The sequence below is a fragment of the Odontesthes bonariensis genome, chromosome 1 (genome assembly GCF_027942865.1).
Source record: "Odontesthes bonariensis isolate fOdoBon6 chromosome 1, fOdoBon6.hap1, whole genome shotgun sequence".
NCBI lineage: Eukaryota > Metazoa > Chordata > Actinopteri > Atheriniformes > Atherinopsidae > Odontesthes > Odontesthes bonariensis.
In genome coordinates, this window is record NC_134506.1 from 16,027,633 (window position 1) to 16,047,035 (window position 19,403).

Sequence of the window (19,403 nt, forward strand, 5' to 3'; positions counted from 1 at the left end):
TAAGGTGCTGCATAAAATACAAACAAAAACATTGGCCCTGTGACGGGCTAGCGGCCTGTCTCTTGCCCAATGACAGCTGGGATAGGCTCCCCAAATTTAATTACGGTTTAGAAAATGGATGGAATAAAACCAAAGCACTAATTTGCCAATCACCTTGTATTTGATTAAAAACAGAATGACGCTTGATGGATGCAAATCGTTTTTGAAAAGAGAGGGCTAACAGGACTGGAAAAATTGTGTAATGCTAAAAAAGGTCAGTAGAGCGTTCAGAGAATCCAAGTCTTTCAGAAATGAAGCAGAGGAGGGGTTCACCACCCTGAAACACTGAATAGTTCAACAGGTTAAAAGCATTGTTTTAACTCTAAAACACCCTCATAAAGGGTGTTTCTTTGACACAGATCCATATTATAATTTAAGAATCCAGAAAATCCTGTAAGATCTCTTTTTACAAGGTGCAAAAGTACTTGTTGTGATCTTCGGGCCCTGAAACAATACTGCCTTACAAACAAATACATATCTGTCGTGAAAATTTATATTCTGAAGAGGAGAGGACCAACCAGTTTGTTAACAGCACACTTCAAAAAACAGCTTATGTGATGTTATGGAGGTACACATCAGTGTGCATGGCATGAACAATATGCATATCAATGAAGGTGCCATTATTGTTGAACAATGCATACAGGCTTTGGAACAACATATACTGCAATTCCTTTTTTGTTTTCTGGGAAGACCTTGCTTATTTCAGCAAGACTAAAGCCTCGTTTTCACGTTCAGTACGGTTCGGGTCACTTCGTATCGGTACAGGTCGGGTCGCTTTGGGGTCAGCTTTGCGTTCCCACTGTACAAAGGGGACCCTCAGGGGTGGGCGGAGTGCGTGCCGAAGCATCATTACGTCGATCTCTCCGAAGCTTCTTCAGCTTAATGCAACACTGGCTCGCAGTCCGGTTGAAACCACTCTGCCATTTTTGCGGCAATCAGCTGGAAAACTTTTTTGTTTCGCACAGCACCATGGAGCTCCCACTGCACAGCCTCCTCACCAACAACGGAGAGCAGAGCCTGCACCTTCTCAGCACTCCAGGCTCCTCCCCAAGGGAACCGGTCCTGTGTGCTAGGTACCCCAAGCCGAAGGTTTACAAAAATGGTAACGGGTACCATGGGACCGGCTTCGTGGTAGTGGAAACACTGAAATAAGCGAACCGTTCTGAACCGACCCGTACCGGACTGCATAGTGGAAACGGGGCTAATGTCAAACCACATTCTAGACATATTTTACAGCATGACTGTAAAATAGTCCTGGTGCTAAACTAGTCTGCCTACTGACAAAATGTAAAGCACCATGAAAAGGAAACTACAGCAAATTAAACTCCAATCCTAAAGCAAGAACATGAAAATACTGAGCTTTTCTCTCCATTTCCCAGACACTGAAAGAGTTGTTGTTGACACAAAAGGTGACTAACGTGACTCTTTCCCGATATGCTGCTCCCATTAAATTCCCAGTTTCAACATTCTAATATTTGTCTTCACACTTTTTTCAAGCAAATATTGGGTTTGAATCACATACAAATGTTTGCATTGTTTTTCCCATTGCTGTCACATTCCTCGAGCGAGTTCATAACACAGTGCACGAACAAAGCACAAGTTACAGGATCATCATAACAAATAAATGAAAATAAAGACATATCTGGTTCCAACAAGTCAAACCCTCTGCACACAAGTTACATATTAGGAGGAGGACCCATTGCAAAGAAAACTAGTGGCTGTATTGATTGCCAGGCAGCAGATGGCGTTGTGAGCCAAAGCAGTTCAATATACAGTCTTTGATACCAGAACTAATATTCAGTCATGGATATCTTTTGGCATCACTGTGTCTGATGTTATGTATGCAGATTATGATGGATCAGATGAGTAACATGTGCAGCATATGTGCTCATGCCCTATCCAATTCCTGCACTATTTCAGGCACACAGCCTTTGTAGTTTCACTCTTATACCGGATCTCTTTCTTAAGCTCAGACTTAGCGCAGCTGATCCCAGAGACATGAAGGCACCATGCCCCCATCCCTTACCAGTCAAAGGGATCAAAACCTCCAGGGTGCTAGATTAGCTATCACACCCACCAGCACACACCACCCATCCCGTTCCAATGCTGAGAACATACATGTCCCGTGTAGCTTATGCACACACTCGTGTCAATCAAATTCCTATTGTGAAGGCATCAAACCTTTGAACATAAGACACAAGAAAAAGCAGTCTCTCTTTCCTGTCCACCAATCTCTGTCTCTTTTTTAATTCTCCACAGCTGAAAGGACACATGGCACAGATCCCCTGAGAAAGACCAAGGTCAGAGGAGGGGCACAGACATTCAGAGGAGAAGCCTCCGTATCCGATATCATTTATTTTGTGTGATTTAACAATTCAACACATGAAGGCAGCTGGAGAATAACTTATAGAATCCCATGTGTGTACAAAACATGTTGAAAAAGAAGAAAAGGACTGTAAAAGTTTTTTACAGTCTGATTTGCATTTGTCTGCTTAAATAAGCGATTCGGAAATCTTCCTTGGTCAATATCACATTCAAGCTCAGACATGAACAAAATCAATTCTGATCTCCACGTGACCTAATAAAGATTTACAACTGAAAATATCTTAATTGATGTTCAATAAACCTATAAATAAATTTTTGGGATGCGGTATCATGTTTGGTTTTTACAAACCTCCATGATTCTTGTTCACGTCACTGAAACATTTTGCTAAGCCTAAGTCAGTATATCTCTGAATGTTAAAGCTTTCGTTGCAAGTGGTTAGTCAGGACCTTACAGTGTGTTGCATTTAGAACGTCAATTTAGCAATTTGTGTTAATATGAGTTAGATTGAGAGGTAAAACGGCAGCTTTTTCTGATCAAATGCTTACAATCTGTTACAGAAAGCCTACAACAGAATAATATTATGGGTCCAAACATTTAAAACATAAATGATATAACACTGTCAGTGATGGATTATCTTTCATACAAATATTTTTTCAGAGATAGTTTGAGAGCTAAAGGCTAACTTAAAAATAAATTGTGAGACTTGTAACATAAATGCGCAATTGTTACTCTGAAATTCTTGGCTTTTCAAGGGTAGTTCAACAACTTCATCCAAAGCACAGTAAAGGTCAAATCACTGTTATTACACAAATCATAAAGGCAGTATTTGTTGTCACTTCTCACTCAAACTTCCTGTTATTGTGATATTAAACACAGTTCCTCAGGCTCAGTCACTCAGTCAATGCACAGCCAATAAAGTAACTACAGCAAACCACGGCTATAAGGAGCTTTTACCATGTTTGTCTTTTCTGTGTTCTGCACTTACAATAAGCGTCTGTCATCACAGTCCATGAAATGAATGAGTCATCTGCAATTGTGATAATGATGAGGTTTTTTTTGGACAAGCTGGGAAATTATCAACTGCAGAAATGATTTTCTATGAATTTTCACAAAGGTGGTAAAAGCAGCTTTGTTTCTCCAACTGGGTACGTTCTTAATTCACTTTTGGTGATTGTTTCATATGTTGTTACTCTGTGCTGAGGCTTTTAGCCATTCTAGCAGGAGGTCTGCTCACTTGTACCTTGGTCTACTGTTTTAGTCCAAACTAGATGAATCAGAGAGGCATTGGTGCCTTTTCTTGCACCGCCAAACTGAGGCTGATGTTCTTGGCTTATAACAAAACATGTATCCAACTATTCTATGGTTTGCTGAGAAGTTTGGAACACATGGTCCCAGATGGTGAATTATGTTTCCAATATGCTTCTGCCTTGATTCCAGGGCTGCTTCGAAAACGTTTGCAATTTCTAAACACATTTGTTATCATTACACATGCTGAGCTTCAACAATATGAGCGTGTTTACAGTTCTGAACATTCAACTCAACAGGTAGATTCTTGTTTATATCTGAACTGAGAATCTCATAAAAGAGAGCTGCATGCTGAAGCTCATATAACAGCCACTTGGGCAAACACTGTGATTTTGTGGCTATCTGATCCTCTATTCTTTTATAAAGTGGTCCTGTACTTTATTATTTTGTTCCATTCACTTGTGCATGTATGTGTACACCTGCATTCCTGCCATACCGCTGCATGAAGGAGGCTGTACTACATAGCTGGCACTCTCTCCCTCAGCTTCCAACTCCTCTTTGCAGCAGGAAGTAATTGAACTTGAACAAACATGAGCACGTACACGCACAATCCAGACTTATCACAAAGTCCTTACTTTTGAGACAGGAGTGTAGGGGTGCAGCCTCTAGAGTGCAACACTGGCACATCAGTCAGGTCTCTTAATAAGGGAGTTGGCTCCTCTGGAGGTCCCACAGCCAGCAGTTGTTACTGTCACTCATTATCGCCCACAGCCTCCCTCTACACACACATACGAGCAAGCTGGAGCTTGTACAGACACCCACACATGACCCTTGCATGCATGCATGCACACCCAATCACCCACTTTCAGACGCGCACACACAAACACACAAAAGTACACATGAGCCAAGGAGCATGGGCAGCAGGGTCACCCCAGCGCCATGCTTCATAAAGGGCGCCGTTACAATAGGTTTACTGTTACTCTGAGGAGAGCAGGGATACAATAGGACTAAATGTGCTGGCCTGATGCTTCTCCGATTCTTTCCATTTTTCACTTGATGACAAGGAGGAAAGACCGAGAGTGGACAGCATGTTATCAGAGGACGGCCCTGAAGGTGAGTGTCCTCATAGGCGGGTTACTGTACACCTTCATTTTTATGCATTGTAAACGTGTATAGTGCTGAGGGAGACCTAACAGTTACATTTTGATTTAACTTTAATGAGCTCCTTTCTCTTGAAAATTTAGACATTTAGCTCAAAATATTACTTTCAGGTTTATGAGAGAAAACAGCCAAATTCCCCATAACTCATTGGAAAGCCAAAAGGTATTAAGTTTAGTGAAGGGAAGTCAGGTTGAAACGTTAGACAGTAAGGTGCAAATATGCCACCTTTATTACATCGTAGGCATCCAACCCAAAAATGCTGCATGATTGCATCATTTTAAGGGTTTTTATGAGAAATCGGAAATTCAGAGGAAAAGGGAGCAAATAAGAGATAGACTGACATGGGTAATTAAAGCTAAAAGAGGCATGAATGAAGTGAAAGCTACACACATGCACACATCAATAGGTCTTCTCGGAGAGATGGGTGAGAATACCAAGAGCTGAGCAGGGAGGAGCTCAGAGGGATTGGTATAAGAGGAGTGGAGAAGGGGGTTTGGTTTGGGGTGACAGATGGGACTTGCCCAGATTCAGAGGGGCGTGGTGCTAAATTGTGAGATTCCTCTGAGTTGGGACAAGCAGTAATATTTGCACTGCAGCTGTCAATGGTCCAACACCTACGCAGCTCCACTCCCTCTGACCCCTTGAATTACACACACACACACACACACACATGAACACACACTTAGAGCCATATATCATATCTTCCGATAAACCTGCAAAGTTGTTTCTGTCTTGAGTTAATAGTCAAACTGAAAAATTCTTCAGACATTTACGATGATTCATGCTCCTGAGTTAAATATTAACATGTTTTCTGTTAAGGTGTCTATGTAAAAGAGTTTCGAGGCTGCTGTATTTGCTCATGGTGTGGCTTGTCTGTATTTTATTAGCATTCTTCAGGAAGTTCAATGATTAAACAATTATATTAGAGTGCAGCTTACCTAAAGACTTGAACATTGACAGAGTCATGGAAAGAGAGTATAAACATTAATGTGCACCTTTTAAAGCTAGACACATAAGTTGCCTCATGTAGATCAGTTATGACACAACTTAATTGAATAAAAACTTCTTGATTATGGGGGAGAAATAGACTAATATGCACAAAGACTTCTATCATGGAAATAGTATGGCTGGCTGTAACTTTTTCTCACTTGATCTACGGAGGCAAATGCATACTTTTAGAGCTCAGTTTCAATCATTTTTGAGTGAGATAAAACAAAGCACATTTTTTTTAACTTTTCTGTGCTCTTTTGCTTTTTGGTGAAATATTAAATGGTTTTCATTCTTATTTTGAGGTGAATGGCTCTTTTATGGACTATGTAGGAGGTCACACATCTCCAAAACAGACAAGGAATCATAATTATTATGTTGTTTAAAACAACAACATCGCTGTAAGAAACGGGGGGAAAAAGCTAAGTGTAAGTTGTATATTTATAAATGTGAAATCTTTAACTGGAAAGTAACTTTAGCTGTTAGATAATGGCAATGAAGTAAAAAGTACAACATTCCCTCTTAAATGTATCCACCTTATCACTACAACCTGGTGGCCAATATAACTTTTTGCTGTAAATGCGGCTTATTTCTAAGGCTACTTCAATTTGTATTGTATTGACCCAAGGCCACAGTGAATGAATAAATAAAGAAAAAGTGAAAAATGAAAGGTTGCGGTCTTCACAAATGGCTGTGATTTGAACTCGCGCCCGCCTCGCTTTCTCACCTGGACGGAAGCGGACTTAAAAGGCAGCGCAGGTAAGAGCGGCACCTCACCTCCTCCTCTATCCAGGTGCAGCGGGACGGCAGCGCTCTACTTGCCTGTTAAGGAAGTATAAGACTGGATATGATTAGCTCCTGTAAATAGCCCATGAGAGAACTTGCAACATTCTTCCTCTGTTTCTTCTCAACCAGTAACCTCACGGACCAATGGGGCTTCTACTGCTGAGCCTGATTCTCCGGTATTGGATCAACACCGTGGAGGGTAAGCGGGAGTTTTGTACGGTTTGAAACACTCATGGTTGTCACGCTTTTTCATGGGCTAACAAAGAGTAACAACTTTCAAGGTCCAGAAAGTTATCACACTTTAAAATTTAGATCCTCTCCTCAGGGAGTCTTAAAATAGTAAGGAAACTGTGGTTGGTGTTAACAAGTTCACTGTGACTGTGCTGCAGGATCATGTTCAACTGACAGTGCTGTGACCTGTGATGAGTGTCTGCATCTCAGCCCTCACTGTGCCTGGTGCACACAGGAGGTAAACCTTGATTCCATGCATTGAATCACACTTTGAAATAATGTCATTTGTTTGGCACAGATGAGCAAATATATACGATTGTGTGTTGTTGTATTACGGTATGCGATAAAACAACCTCACTCCTCACCCTGTAAACAGTACAATGTGTGGCTATTCCTTCTTGTCTCAGAATTTCACAGACTGGTTTTCAGTCTCAGAAAGATGTGACACACTGGATAGCTTGCTAGAAAAAGGATGTGCCAGGCGCCACGTTGAATTCCCCATTTCCAAAAGCCAAATCCTCCAGAATCGGCCACTTGGGAAGAAGACAAGCAACCCAGACAGCACTCAGATCTCCCCACAAAAAATGGCCCTCAAGCTGCGACCTGGTATGAAGTCCAAAGTATTTTCAATTGATGACTTGCCTCCAGAGGTGGTTCTTCATTTAAGGACTTGACTTTGTTATTGCACAGGCAGTGAGGTGACTTTCCAGGTTAAAGTTCAACACACAGAAGATTATCCTGTGGACGTCTACTATTTGATGGACCTGTCAGCGTCTATGATCGATGATCTGGAGCGAATCAAAGACTTGGGCTCCTCTCTATCTAAAGAGATGGCCAACCTCACCAGTAAATTTCGAATGGGATTTGGCTCTTTTGTGGAGAAGCCTGTCCTTCCCTTCATCAAAATCATAGAGAAAGAGCTGACCAACCCCTGCAGGTATACAGTTAATGTCTCAACAAAACCAGAAGGCTCAACATCATTTTCTGCTCTGCGGTTGGAACTTTGAACAATATCATGTTGTATTTCATGTCGCGTACTTCCTTCATTTTCACCTGCTTTTTTTTCTTCTCTCCAGTGATGTGGGCTTAACTTGCCAGCCAACATTTGGCTATAAACATGTCTTGTCTCTGACAAGTAGAACCGACAGGTTCAACGAGATCATCGCTAATCAACGTGTGTCTGCAAACCTGGATGAGTTGGAGTGTGGCTTTGATGCTGTCATGCAAGCAGCAGTTTGTGGGGTAAGATTTTCCATGTAAAATTTCTAAAAATCTAAAAGGGAAATATTACTATGTAATTTTATCTCATAAGTGTTCTAAGTTGATGAGTCAGTGCAGTTATGTTTTAACAACAGGACAAGATTGGCTGGAGGAATGATTCAATGCGTCTGCTGGTGTTTGTCAGTGACGCTGACTCACACGTTGGGATGGACAGTAAGATGGCCGGCATTGTGATTCCCAATGATGGGCAGTGTCACCTGGATGTCAACAATGAATACTCCATGTCCACAAAGCAGGTAAACCTTCATCCTGGTAGACAAAAGGGAGCCACACAATAAAGGTTCAAATCCACCTCATCAGAAGGAAAAGTGCTCAGCGAGTGCATCCTCTCCCTAAACCACTGCAGTTTGAAGCAGTTTTGATTAAAAAAAAAATTATCCGTATCTGCACCAAAATTGAATGGCTTCGTCTTTTGCCAGCTCTTCAACTCTCCGTCAAATTTAAAATTCCGTAGTTTTTGTCACAAAGGTTGCAAAGGTACAAGTCAAAACTAAACCAGATCTTTATCTTGCGGAAAATTGGATGGCTATGTATGATCCAAAGTTGGTCCAAATGTAGCTAAAGGTTTCAATTCTCTACCCAAACCGCCTCAAACTCAAACACCCAAGTCTGGCTACCATTACTGGGCAAGAGAAGGCTCACTTGTGGTTAGTTGCTGCCTGAGAAAGTCAGTTGGGCCAACTCAGGCAGCTATCTGAGCAGGGCTTCTCTCCAGTAATACTGGTGGTGTTTTTTATGATTAATTTTCTGTTTGTAAAATTCATGTTGTTTCACTTTCTTCATTTAAATCCATAACAACTTCAGCTGTGATTGATTGTCAGTTATACAGTACAGAGTCAGTGTTAAAGATATAACTTCTTTTTTTCAGGAGTATCCAACGCTTGGTCAGCTGATTGATAAAGTGGTAGAGAACAACATCCTGCTGATATTTGCTGTGACAGAAAATCAGATAGACAACTATAAGGTAAAAGCACCCTCCTGTAAAGTTATCAATTCTCTCCAGCACAGTAGTTTCATACAAGAAAAATGCAAGTGTCTGCTTCAGTGTGACATTTACTGAGGTTAACATGTTTATATACTGAGCTGCATTCTCATTCAACCTGTTAGAACTAGCCCAGTTGTTTTCCTTTGCCTTTACCATTTTTTTTTTTTTTTTTGCCTTTGGGATTAGGAACGAGGCTAACCACATTTGTAACAATGAGATCACTGTTTATTTGTTTTTGTTTTTCCTCCTAGAACTATGCAAACCTCATACCTGGCGCCACGGTTGGTGTCCTGGCGTCAGACTCTCAGAACATCCTGGAACTGATCATCACGGCATACAAAGTAAATAAACAGCCTTGGTGATGTGGATGTGCATTGCTACGTAATAAGCCAGAAAACACCTGCCATCGTGAAAGCCCTAAAAGCTGTAGCTGTGTTATTATGATCAGGTTATTTGTCAAACTTTGTTGAACTTGAGCCCCACATACATATCAAAAAGAGCACACGAGTTCACCTTCTATACATCATCATTTTTTTATGACAGACAACAGCCTACGCTTGCTAAACTCTTTCATTCTTTCCTCTGTTACATCTCTGCGTCTGCAACCCAGTTTTGCACCAGCATGTTCGAAAGCAAGTTTCTGCTTGTCCTGGCTGTTTGATCTCCTCGCCCCTCTGACTCTGACTTGCTCTTTCTTCCCCACTCCTCCTCTCTTATGTATGCTGTGTCGTTATTTTAAATCTCCCCTGGCGGTGATGACTGGTGGTGGTGCACAATCCTCTAATTACGAGTTTTGGATCCACCTTTGTTGAGGTTGTTGTTGCTGAGTGTCTTAGCACAATTGCTAACCTACAGGAAGTGAACCCGCTGTTAGAACCCAGACAGTCTGACGCAGAGTTCATTTGTCATTCAAACAGTCATTTCTTTAGCTGAGGTTAGCTGTCATTCTTTTCTTAGGTGCTTTGTATAACCAAACACACCTGGGATGATGACTCACAAAAAACACAGAATGAGGCTGGAGGTTCCAAACTGTGAACACCTCACAGGTCACTGCAGGGTGAAAAGATAATTACACTTGCAGCTCTGAAAATCCCGTTTCATGATAACGAAAGTCACTACATCACAGTTTATAAGTCTGGCTGTTTTAGAGAGCAAACTTTGTATTCACTTTGTATTGCTTTTCCATACAGTCTGTTTATGATATACAGAACACAAACTGTTTTCCAGGAGCTGCGTTCAGAGATTGAGCTTGAGGCCCTTGGAGACACAGAGGATTTGGAGATGTCCTTCACAACCGTTTGCCCAAATGGGACTGTCTTTCCCGATCTAAAACGCTGCTTCAACATCACACCGGGAGAGACGGTCAGTCTTCTGAAGCTTCTGCTTCGCTTTGCCCCTTTTGTTGTGTTTGTAGTGTGCCTTTTATACAGGCCAGTACAGTTCAAAGTACTGTAGAGGTGACTCGTAAACTAATGATATGGATAAGATAGGATAAGACTGGAACATCTTAGAGAGCAAAAACAAAAACGGCAGAATCGGGAGGTTAAAATCTGAATTGGTGAAAATTATGATTGAAAAGAATATAAATAGTCAAAAATAATAAAAACAACATGCTTCCAGGAGTTAGATCTTATAGATAAGCTATTCTAAAGCTTTAAAACATAAACACTAAAAGCTGCCTCGCCAGATCAAGCAAATGGTTGATGGCAAAGACCCTGATTCAGACATTAAAGGCATTTATTCTGAAATCAGAAAGAGAAAAAAGGCTCAACTAATACAATAATGTAAATAGTGGTAATATGTGTTTGCCTTCTGATCTTCATCCGTGCTTGGGCAACAGAGTTGTGGATCAGTTGGGCCTCAGATAACAGTTACTTTAGTCAATCCTTCAAGTTTTCAAACTTTTTTTCTTCTGAGCCTCAGCATGTATAATAAATAGTTTTTAAGAAATAAAATGGCATCGCTGTCCTGTGTGAGATCAGCAGACATCACCATATAAAGTGTGTAAACTCTTTATTTTATCTAGAGCTGCAATTAGTTTACTAATCAGCTATATATTTGAAAGATATTCAGTAAATGATAATTGATAAGTTCCTTCAGTTATTTTTCAAGCCAGACTTTTTTTCCTGTTCTAACTTGTCAGATATCAGGATTTCAGTGTTCTTCAGTCCTCTACCAGCGACTGCTGAAGTGTTGTTTACCGCTGGGATGTCTGCTTTCTTCTCCTGAATATGGTACCTCGTTGGTAACCTGGAAGAATTTCTTTCACGAATGTCCACTTGGATAAACTAACTGACTACATTTTGACAGTCAAGCCAAAATTCAGGAATTCATAAGCCAATTATGACAAATTAATCCAGAAATGTCTAACAGGATAGAATTATAAAGTGATGGCGACAGTCAAATGACAGACTGGCAAAGGCATTCATTGTAATTACTAATATCTTATTTATGTTAGAACTATTATTAATATGTTATTATTCCTTTTTAAATATGAAATAAAAAATTTCAATTTTTACATGCAAAAGAAGAATTTTGGGGACTTTTGGCTGCCGGAAAATTTGGTTATTTTCTTTCCACTTATAGACGATAGAAAGAACAAATGAAAACAAAATGAAGAAGATGCTCTTTTTCTTTTGATCAAACAGACCATTGAGCTTTGAGAAGTTGACAGTGCACAGAAAGAGCTGTGGAAGAGTTTTCATCGGGATATTGTTGAACTGAAAAAGAAATTAAGTGGGCATTTATCAGTTCTGAAAAATAGTTATCTGTGGCAGCCCAAGGTTTGTACTTGGTGTAACTAGATTGACTTAAAAGATAAAAACTGGAAATTGGGGGGGGGGCACTCAACTAATTACTTTGCAGAGGGGTTTATTCCATAAAAGCTGGGTCATGGCTAAAAAGCTTGACTTTTTCAGGTGACTAAACAAGTCACCTAAAGATCAGGACACAACATCGATTTTTGCAAATTTTTGTTTTAACGAGGAGCGTATAGTGAAAAGAATTTGCTGGAGAACTTTTCAAAGGTGGGTTCATACACGTTAGATTTTAGGATTCATGGCTTCTGGATATTTCATGTGGGATTGTTTTAAAACACTGCACACAGCTCATGTTCTTCTAAAAGAGGGAACATATCAGTCATTCCATCATAGTGGCAGATTTACTCACTTTCCACAACGGTGAAGCTTTACAACATTAAGACCCCAATGGAAACACTTACTGGGATCAGTGTTAGTTTTGTACCTAGTTTCATGGAACCTCTTCTTTGCTCTGCAGGTAGTATTTAATGTATCCGTGGGCCTTTCGGGATGCCTGTCAGGAGTCCGGCACTTCTCCCTCAAACCGGTGGGCTTACAGGACGTCTTGGAGGTGGAACTGGAGTCTGTTTGCTCGTGTGACTGCGAGCAGCCTCTTCCAGGAAACAGTAGCCAGTGCACTGAGAGCCAGGGAACTTTCCAGTGTGGCGTGTGCGTGTGTCATCCGGGCTTTCTGGGAGCTCAGTGTGAATGCAATGAGGAGAGCGCTTTGTTGAGTAACTGCCTCGCGACCAATGACTCTGAGATATGCAACGGTCAGGGTCATTGTTATTGTGGGCAGTGTGTGTGTCATGCATCCAACTTTGGCCGCATCTATGGACCAAACTGCGAGTGTGACAATTACTCCTGTGTTCGCTTCCGTGGGGAGCTCTGCGGAGGTGAGTAATCACATTTGAATGTTGCCACTTATTCACGTTGTTTTGTCATGGGCATGTTTCTTAAAGGATTTTATGTTTGTAGGTCATGGAGTGTGTGACTGCGGGGAGTGTCACTGCGATAGCGGCTGGACGGGGGAGTATTGCAACTGCAGCACCAGCAGTGAGACGTGCATGTCGGAGGATGGCGTGCTCTGCAGTGGCAGGGGGAAATGCAAATGTGGCCAGTGTGTCTGTTCTGTTCCTGGAGCATCTGGGGACAAGTGTGAGAAGTGCCCAACATGTGGAGATACCTGTAGCACTGCAAGGTGAGGAATCACTTGAATGCCATCTCTTTTTTATCTGAATATGGATGTAATGGAGTGGACTTTTCAGCTTTCCTATTATGTTTCACCCTGCCTCTCGCCCAATGGGAGCTGGGATAGGCTCCAGAGTTGGATTCAGTAGGTATAGAAAATGGATGGATGTTCTGATTGCTATTGCCTTACCTAAGAGATATAAGATGATTTTCCTTATGCCACATGATCTGTCTGTTCTTTTAAGTTCAGGGATATCAGGTTCTGGTCCCCTTGTTCACACGTGTCTACACCTTCTATGTAACATCAAAAGAAACTAATGTCCCAAGCAAAGTACTAAAAGATTTCCTTTCTCCATTGTAAAGCAGCTGTCAGGGCTGGTGCCATTTGATACCAGTGTTACAGGTGAGAGTGGTGATAGCGAGTGAGTGAAGCCTTGGGAAAACGCTGATAAGTGACCAACAGTGGGACTCCTTTTTGGGCTTTGGGCCCCGTGTCAGTGATTGCAGCCCCATTAAACTTTGGATACCTGGGGTTATTCTATTATCTCTTAGATGAATCTGACCTTTTGTCTTTCTGTGTTTTAACAACAGGGCCTGTGTAGAGTGCCATCTGCAGGAGATGGATGATTCTGGGTTGTGTGATCAAAAGTGTAGCATTGCCAAAATATCCGTCAACAGAACAGCAGGTAAGGCTGGGTGAATGGTGCGGCATGTTCATACGACCTGTTTGGGCTGCTGCAATAAATCTTTCCATTCATATAATCAGCCTACAATTTCCTATAATCAGGAATTTTTTTTTATTATTATTATCTGATTGGAGATTTATGCATATGCGTATTCGGCACACTCAGTCTGCATGGTTATTTGGGCTGCACATGATCGACCACAGAGACACTCTGTGGACCCTTGCAGACTGGTGAGAATGAGTATATTTACATCACACCAGCCTTGGGCACCAGCTAATGTGGGAACCTTGAAAACCCTCTAAAGGTCTCTCTACTCTGCCTGAGGAGCATCATTGCTGCTTCAGTATCAGCTTTCGAAACGATGATATCATATATTAAAAGGGTCCCATAAAATCGTGACGTTCCCTGTTCTGTCACAGCTGTGGAACTTTTGTTGCATGTTCCTCTTCATCTCTTTCTCTCATTCATTCACAAACACCCATACACCTACATACACTGCATCTCCCAATGTCACCATATAATAAAGACCAAAACCTTGCTTGCGCTTTCTTGCTCTCAGATCTTCATTGGAGTGATTGGCATAACGTCCCCTTTTGGTTCCTGGGATATTTCATTTTAATTTACCCATCATTACCTATGAGAACAGAACATGAAAATAAAGTTCAGAAAGTTCCTGAAACCTTTCGAAAACCTGATGCTCTATTCCAATTTATTTTTTCTGTCAGAAATTTTGTTTTTTTTCAAAGTATGAAGGATCTGTATAAAATCTATACATTTTTCTGTGCATATGAAATTAATCTATCCTCCAAAGAGGTTTCAAAGAAAGCTAAATAATACTCCTTGAAAGCCACACCCATCTAAACACCTTAAAGTGGGAATGGTCGTGAACTCTTAAAATGGGACCGAATGACTTCTTAAAACTTTAAAGATACTTCACAGAACCAAAAACCCATATTTTATGAAAATGTAACTCATTAAGCACAAGGCCATGCTCATTCCTAAAATATTTCTTTGGAGTAGAGGTTTAAGTTTGGGGAGTGTGCATGGGATGACCCAACTGTTTGTCTTTCTTGTTGATACAATCTTGATAATGCCTTGGCATCCAAACTTGAATGTTAGACTTATCTTGGAAGAGACTTACAAGGAAACTTTTAATAAACGGTCTTTGGTTGCAACTGTCACCATGACATGATGACTTAAGAATGATGGCAAACCTCTCAATATCACTCTGAGCAACTGCCAAAGAAGAGATGAAGCAGGTTTCAAGTCCATGCAAGTCGACTTTCATTAGTGACAAATGTCGGCTCAAATTAGTGGAGGGGAGTCACTAAAAAAGCTTGACATTTACATTTGAAGATCAGCCTAGAGAAAAATGTGTTTAGGCTATGTGTTTTTAATAAACTGAAATGAAAGTTTTGTATGAGAAGAAACCTTTTTGTCAACATCATTAGCCATATACATATTTGCACATGCTTTTTTTTTTTTTTTAAACGATCACTAACTAAAACGTGCAGTAAATGCTTGTTATCACTAGAATTTGTTCTCAGCTCAGTTTGTGATATCTGTATCATCACGCTAAGTTTCAGCGTGGGTCAGCGATTTAGAGGAATGCCGACCTTGATCGACTCGAGTGTCTCTCTGAAGTCTGCGCCCTCCTCTCTAACACAACACCATCCATGTCTTTTCGGGTAGCGCGGGACAATGGGGAACATATTATTTACCTTGTTGTACAGGCAGAGCTATTGTAGTGCATGTGAATAGCCAGAGGACCTGGTCTTCCTTCCATAGAATAGTTCATTTTAAAACCGCTGTACTTGTGCAAGCTGAGAAGTATATCTGATTATCAGGGAGGATTTTCAGACTTTGTGTGGTCCGCACACATGGGCACACAACAGATTGTAGACTTTGATATGGAAATCACACTGACAGCACAACAGAAGAGAGTATATCCTTTTACATTCAAGTGCAATTACAAAAGGGAAGATGATATATTTACAATCGCTTCACTCCTTCCTATGAATGTGTATGTTCTCATTGCTTTTCAGATTATGACAAGAGCCTTTCTAAGGTGTGCACGCTAATGATGGAAAATGACTGCTGGGTGTCTTTTGGTTTGGTTGAAGATGAGACGTGGGCCACTGCCTACAATCTTCATGTGTACGGTAAGCTTTTCAACACAAGAAGCAGATAAAACCAAACATTTTACAATGCTGGGACAAGACTCGTGACGTCCTCTGTTCCTTTCTCAGGATGCCCAGAGTCCCCCAACATCCCCATGATTATTCTGGGGGTCTCCCTCTCTGTCGTGTGTATCGGCCTGATCTTGATTGCTGTGTGGAAGATGCTGGTATCAGTCCATGACCGGAAAGAGGTGGCCAGGTTTGAAGCAGAGAGGGCAAAAGCAAAATGGCAGACGGTAAGACCCTGATATGAAAGAAAAATGAAGGTTGCCAATAGTCTTTGGTTTCTTATTTTCAGGAAAAAAGCTTTGCTTTCTGTGACACGGGCCTTAAATAGTTGTCAAAAAACAGGCTGACATACATTTAACAGTAGTAAAGCCATATGATATGATAGACATCAAATACATTTGTAAAAGAAATGTTGGAACTGGAGAAAAATAAGAAAACATAAAGACCAGAAAGGAAAATAAGAAGTCAAAAGGCAAGTCATGATCAGGTGCTCTCAAAGCTGGCACTGCAGACTTCCCCTCAGACCAAATTAAGACACAATTACCCCTCAGCAACCCTATTACCCAGACACACACCCTGTCTAATGGCTCAGGGCTTTTTGTTGAAGTGAACGTTTGTGTACCAATTGGGATTTTGGTGTTGATTTTTTTGTGCAAATTGCATATATCTGGTCTGAATGTTAATGATCTCTCTTCACCTTCTTTACAAAATGCAGTCTCAACATCAACATGTCACAAATAGAAAAAAAATATGGATATTCAATCATTTGTTTATTAACTGAGGCACATTTACTTGAGCAGATTTAATTCCATTTTACACAGGTCAAAAACCACACTAACACCCAGTAAGACCTTACTTAAGTATTTAATCAGCATTCAGTCCGGCATCAAATGCCTCTGCAGAAGCCATGGGTATTTAATGGCTCTGCCTCTGATTAGCATTGACAGGAAAACAACACCCATGTGCAAACACAAATATTGTATGAGGGTGCTCAAGTTGTGACAATGGACATAGCATATTTTTCCTCAACAGAAAAACTTGTCAAAATTGTATAAAATCTCACACGGAGTTCCTGAAAATGCACATAGAGCTTGTATGTTTTACAAATCATCCATCATGGCTCTTGTTATCTCATGTGGATATCAACCTACACAAAAAAGCAGCCTAAAGATACGTTGCCATCGCCCATTTCATGGATTGTGACTTTACTACTGATTGGAGATGTGAACATACTGATTACAAATTTTCTTTTAAATTTTTCCGGGGTTGAAATGATCGATTAAAGCTGCTCAACGTACGTAATCGTCGTCATTATAGTTGTTTATTAGAATGTTTTTGTATCTGAAAAATATTCACTGGAGCATTTTGACTTTTTTTTTGTTTTGTTTTGTTTTGTTCACAATGTGTGATAAAAAGGGCTGAGATGACGGGAACCACAGGTAAACTGGTGACATCAGATTTGACCAACAGGACTAACACACCTTTAGTTTGATAGTTTCATGGAGATTGTTAATTGTAACAACGACACAGAATATCTGGGCTCTCGTTTTATTTGTGAAAATGTTTTGATAATTTTCTTCCATTTGTGTTTTTCTTTTCAGGGGACCAACCCTCTGTTCAGAAGCTCAACGTCTACGTTTAAAAATGTAACTTATAGGAACACGCACAGAGAAAGGACAATTACAATGAATCACTACTAATGATTGACTGGAGACTGCAATGCAAACCATCATCTGAGTGCACTTGAGTGGGTGTGTCTGTGTGGGTGCGAGACAGAAGAAATTTTGTACTAAAATTATTTTGTATAAGTCTCTGTGTTCTTTCAGAGACATTTCAACACTGTGGACGACACTGTGAAGAGAGAATCCGACTTGATGAATTTACTGCTGTAAAAGTGCACTGCTGAGGTTTTACTGTAAAAACACTGAACGTCACAATTGCACGAAGCAAAACAAGTGCTTGTGTACTGTGACATGCAGTTTGGAAGAGAGGAGTCTACATTGAGTGGTTGACTACTGAAAAATAAAACTTTGTTTTGTTCAAATTTGTGTAAATACCCAGCTGTAAAATATGTTTTTTTTTTTTTTTTAAAAAGATATTGTTTGCTGTTTCATTGCGAAGCAAGGCTGAGCCTTTAATGTAAATAACTTTTGTTGTGTTGAGTTTTTTTTTGTAGCACATGTGACACAAATAAAGTAAAATATTGACCTATCGTAAAATGATCTGTGTGATTTCAGGGTTGGATATGGACATATGTTGCACCGCATATTGGTCAGATCGGTAGGACTTGACTGCAACAAAGCTGATTAGTGGCATCCCTTTGTTCTCTTGTTTCATTGTAAGGTTGAAAAAGTGAATTTCATTGTAAGTAAGTAAAATTTATTTATATAGCACCTTTCTCAGAAAGCAGTCACAAAGTGCTTCACAGGAAGGGTATCAGTAAGTACAAAATGGACATTTAAAACTATATTACAGCAACCTACAGTCAATATCAGTCTTAGCAGCCCATGGACCGTGGGGCTAGAATGCTTGTTTAAAAAAGAATGTCTTAAGTTGGTTTTTAAAAGCATCAACAGAGTCAAGTGATCGCAAGTAAAGTGGTAATTCATTCCACATTCTTGGTCCAACAGCTTGGAAAGATCTGTCTCCTCGGGTCCTAAAGCGAGTGCGAGGGACCATCAATAGATATTGCTCAGAGGATCTCAAGCTACGAGCTGAATTATAAGGCTGGATCTAATCACAAGTATAGGGAGGGGCCTGTCCATGCAAAACTCTGAATGTTAAAACCAAAAGTTCTTAGCTGGAGATGTTACGCAGCTGGAAAAAGCAGGTCTTTAGGACCTGTTTTGTGGGATATTCTAGAGACATGGCTTCATTCAAAATGACTCCTAAATTTCTCAGGCTAGTTTTGGATGTCTGGCTGAGGCTGCCTAAGTGCTGTTTGATGGCAGGAATATCACTATCTGGGGCAATGAGGAGGGTCTCAGTTTTGTTTGAGTTTAACTTTAAACAATTATCACTCAACCATTGTTTTATTTGTGATAAACAGTTGGTCAGGGAGCTTAATTTATGGGTCTCAGATATCTTAAAAGAACAATATAATTGGATGTCGTCCCCAAACAGATGATAAGAGACATCAGCAAACTGTTGTATAATCCTCCCCAAGGGGAGCATGTACAGCGAAATTGGAATTGGTCCCAGGACAGAACCTTGTGAGATGAACAGAAAGATTGTAAAGAAAATTGTACCAGATGAGGTTGGTCCTGCAATTTTCCATCTTCCCGGGGCCTTTTTTTTTTTTTTTATGTTTTAAGGATTTAGGAGTAAAATCTGAAAGAAAAAGAAAAAAAGGAGCCATTTCCAGGGATTTAAAAAAAAGAATTTTTTTTAACAAAAAGCCAGATCTGTACTTAGTTAAACTTTAAGATATTTTTTTCAGTGATTTCACTCAACAACTTACTGTATTCAGAAAGATTCAAGTAATATAGACTTTGAAGC

At 40.4% G+C, this 19,403-nt stretch overlaps 1 protein-coding gene across 2 annotated transcripts; it reads left to right on the forward strand.

The window, feature by feature from the left end:
- The first annotated feature begins 4,540 nt into the window (after window positions 1–4,540).
- itgb6 (integrin, beta 6) lies at window positions 4,541–18,118 on the forward strand. 2 transcript variants are annotated; one of them, XM_075484937.1, is made up of 16 exons: window positions 4,541–4,723; window positions 6,674–6,743; window positions 6,934–7,013; window positions 7,183–7,381; window positions 7,466–7,712; window positions 7,852–8,017; window positions 8,131–8,292; window positions 8,925–9,020; window positions 9,293–9,382; window positions 10,269–10,403; window positions 12,318–12,735; window positions 12,818–13,040; window positions 13,622–13,716; window positions 15,762–15,878; window positions 15,966–16,132; window positions 17,507–18,118. In XM_075484937.1, the coding sequence occupies exons 2-16, from the start codon at window positions 6,689–6,691 to the stop codon at window positions 17,603–17,605; spliced, it is 2,349 nt and encodes a 782-aa protein (XP_075341052.1). In that variant the 5' UTR covers window positions 4,541–4,723; window positions 6,674–6,688; the 3' UTR covers window positions 17,606–18,118. The 2 variants fall into 2 exon arrangements, with proteins under 2 accessions (XP_075341052.1, XP_075341138.1); XM_075485023.1 differs by lacking the exon at window positions 4,541–4,723 and having other exon boundaries at window positions 6,522–6,743.
- Window positions 18,119–19,403: the final 1,285 nt, after the last annotated feature.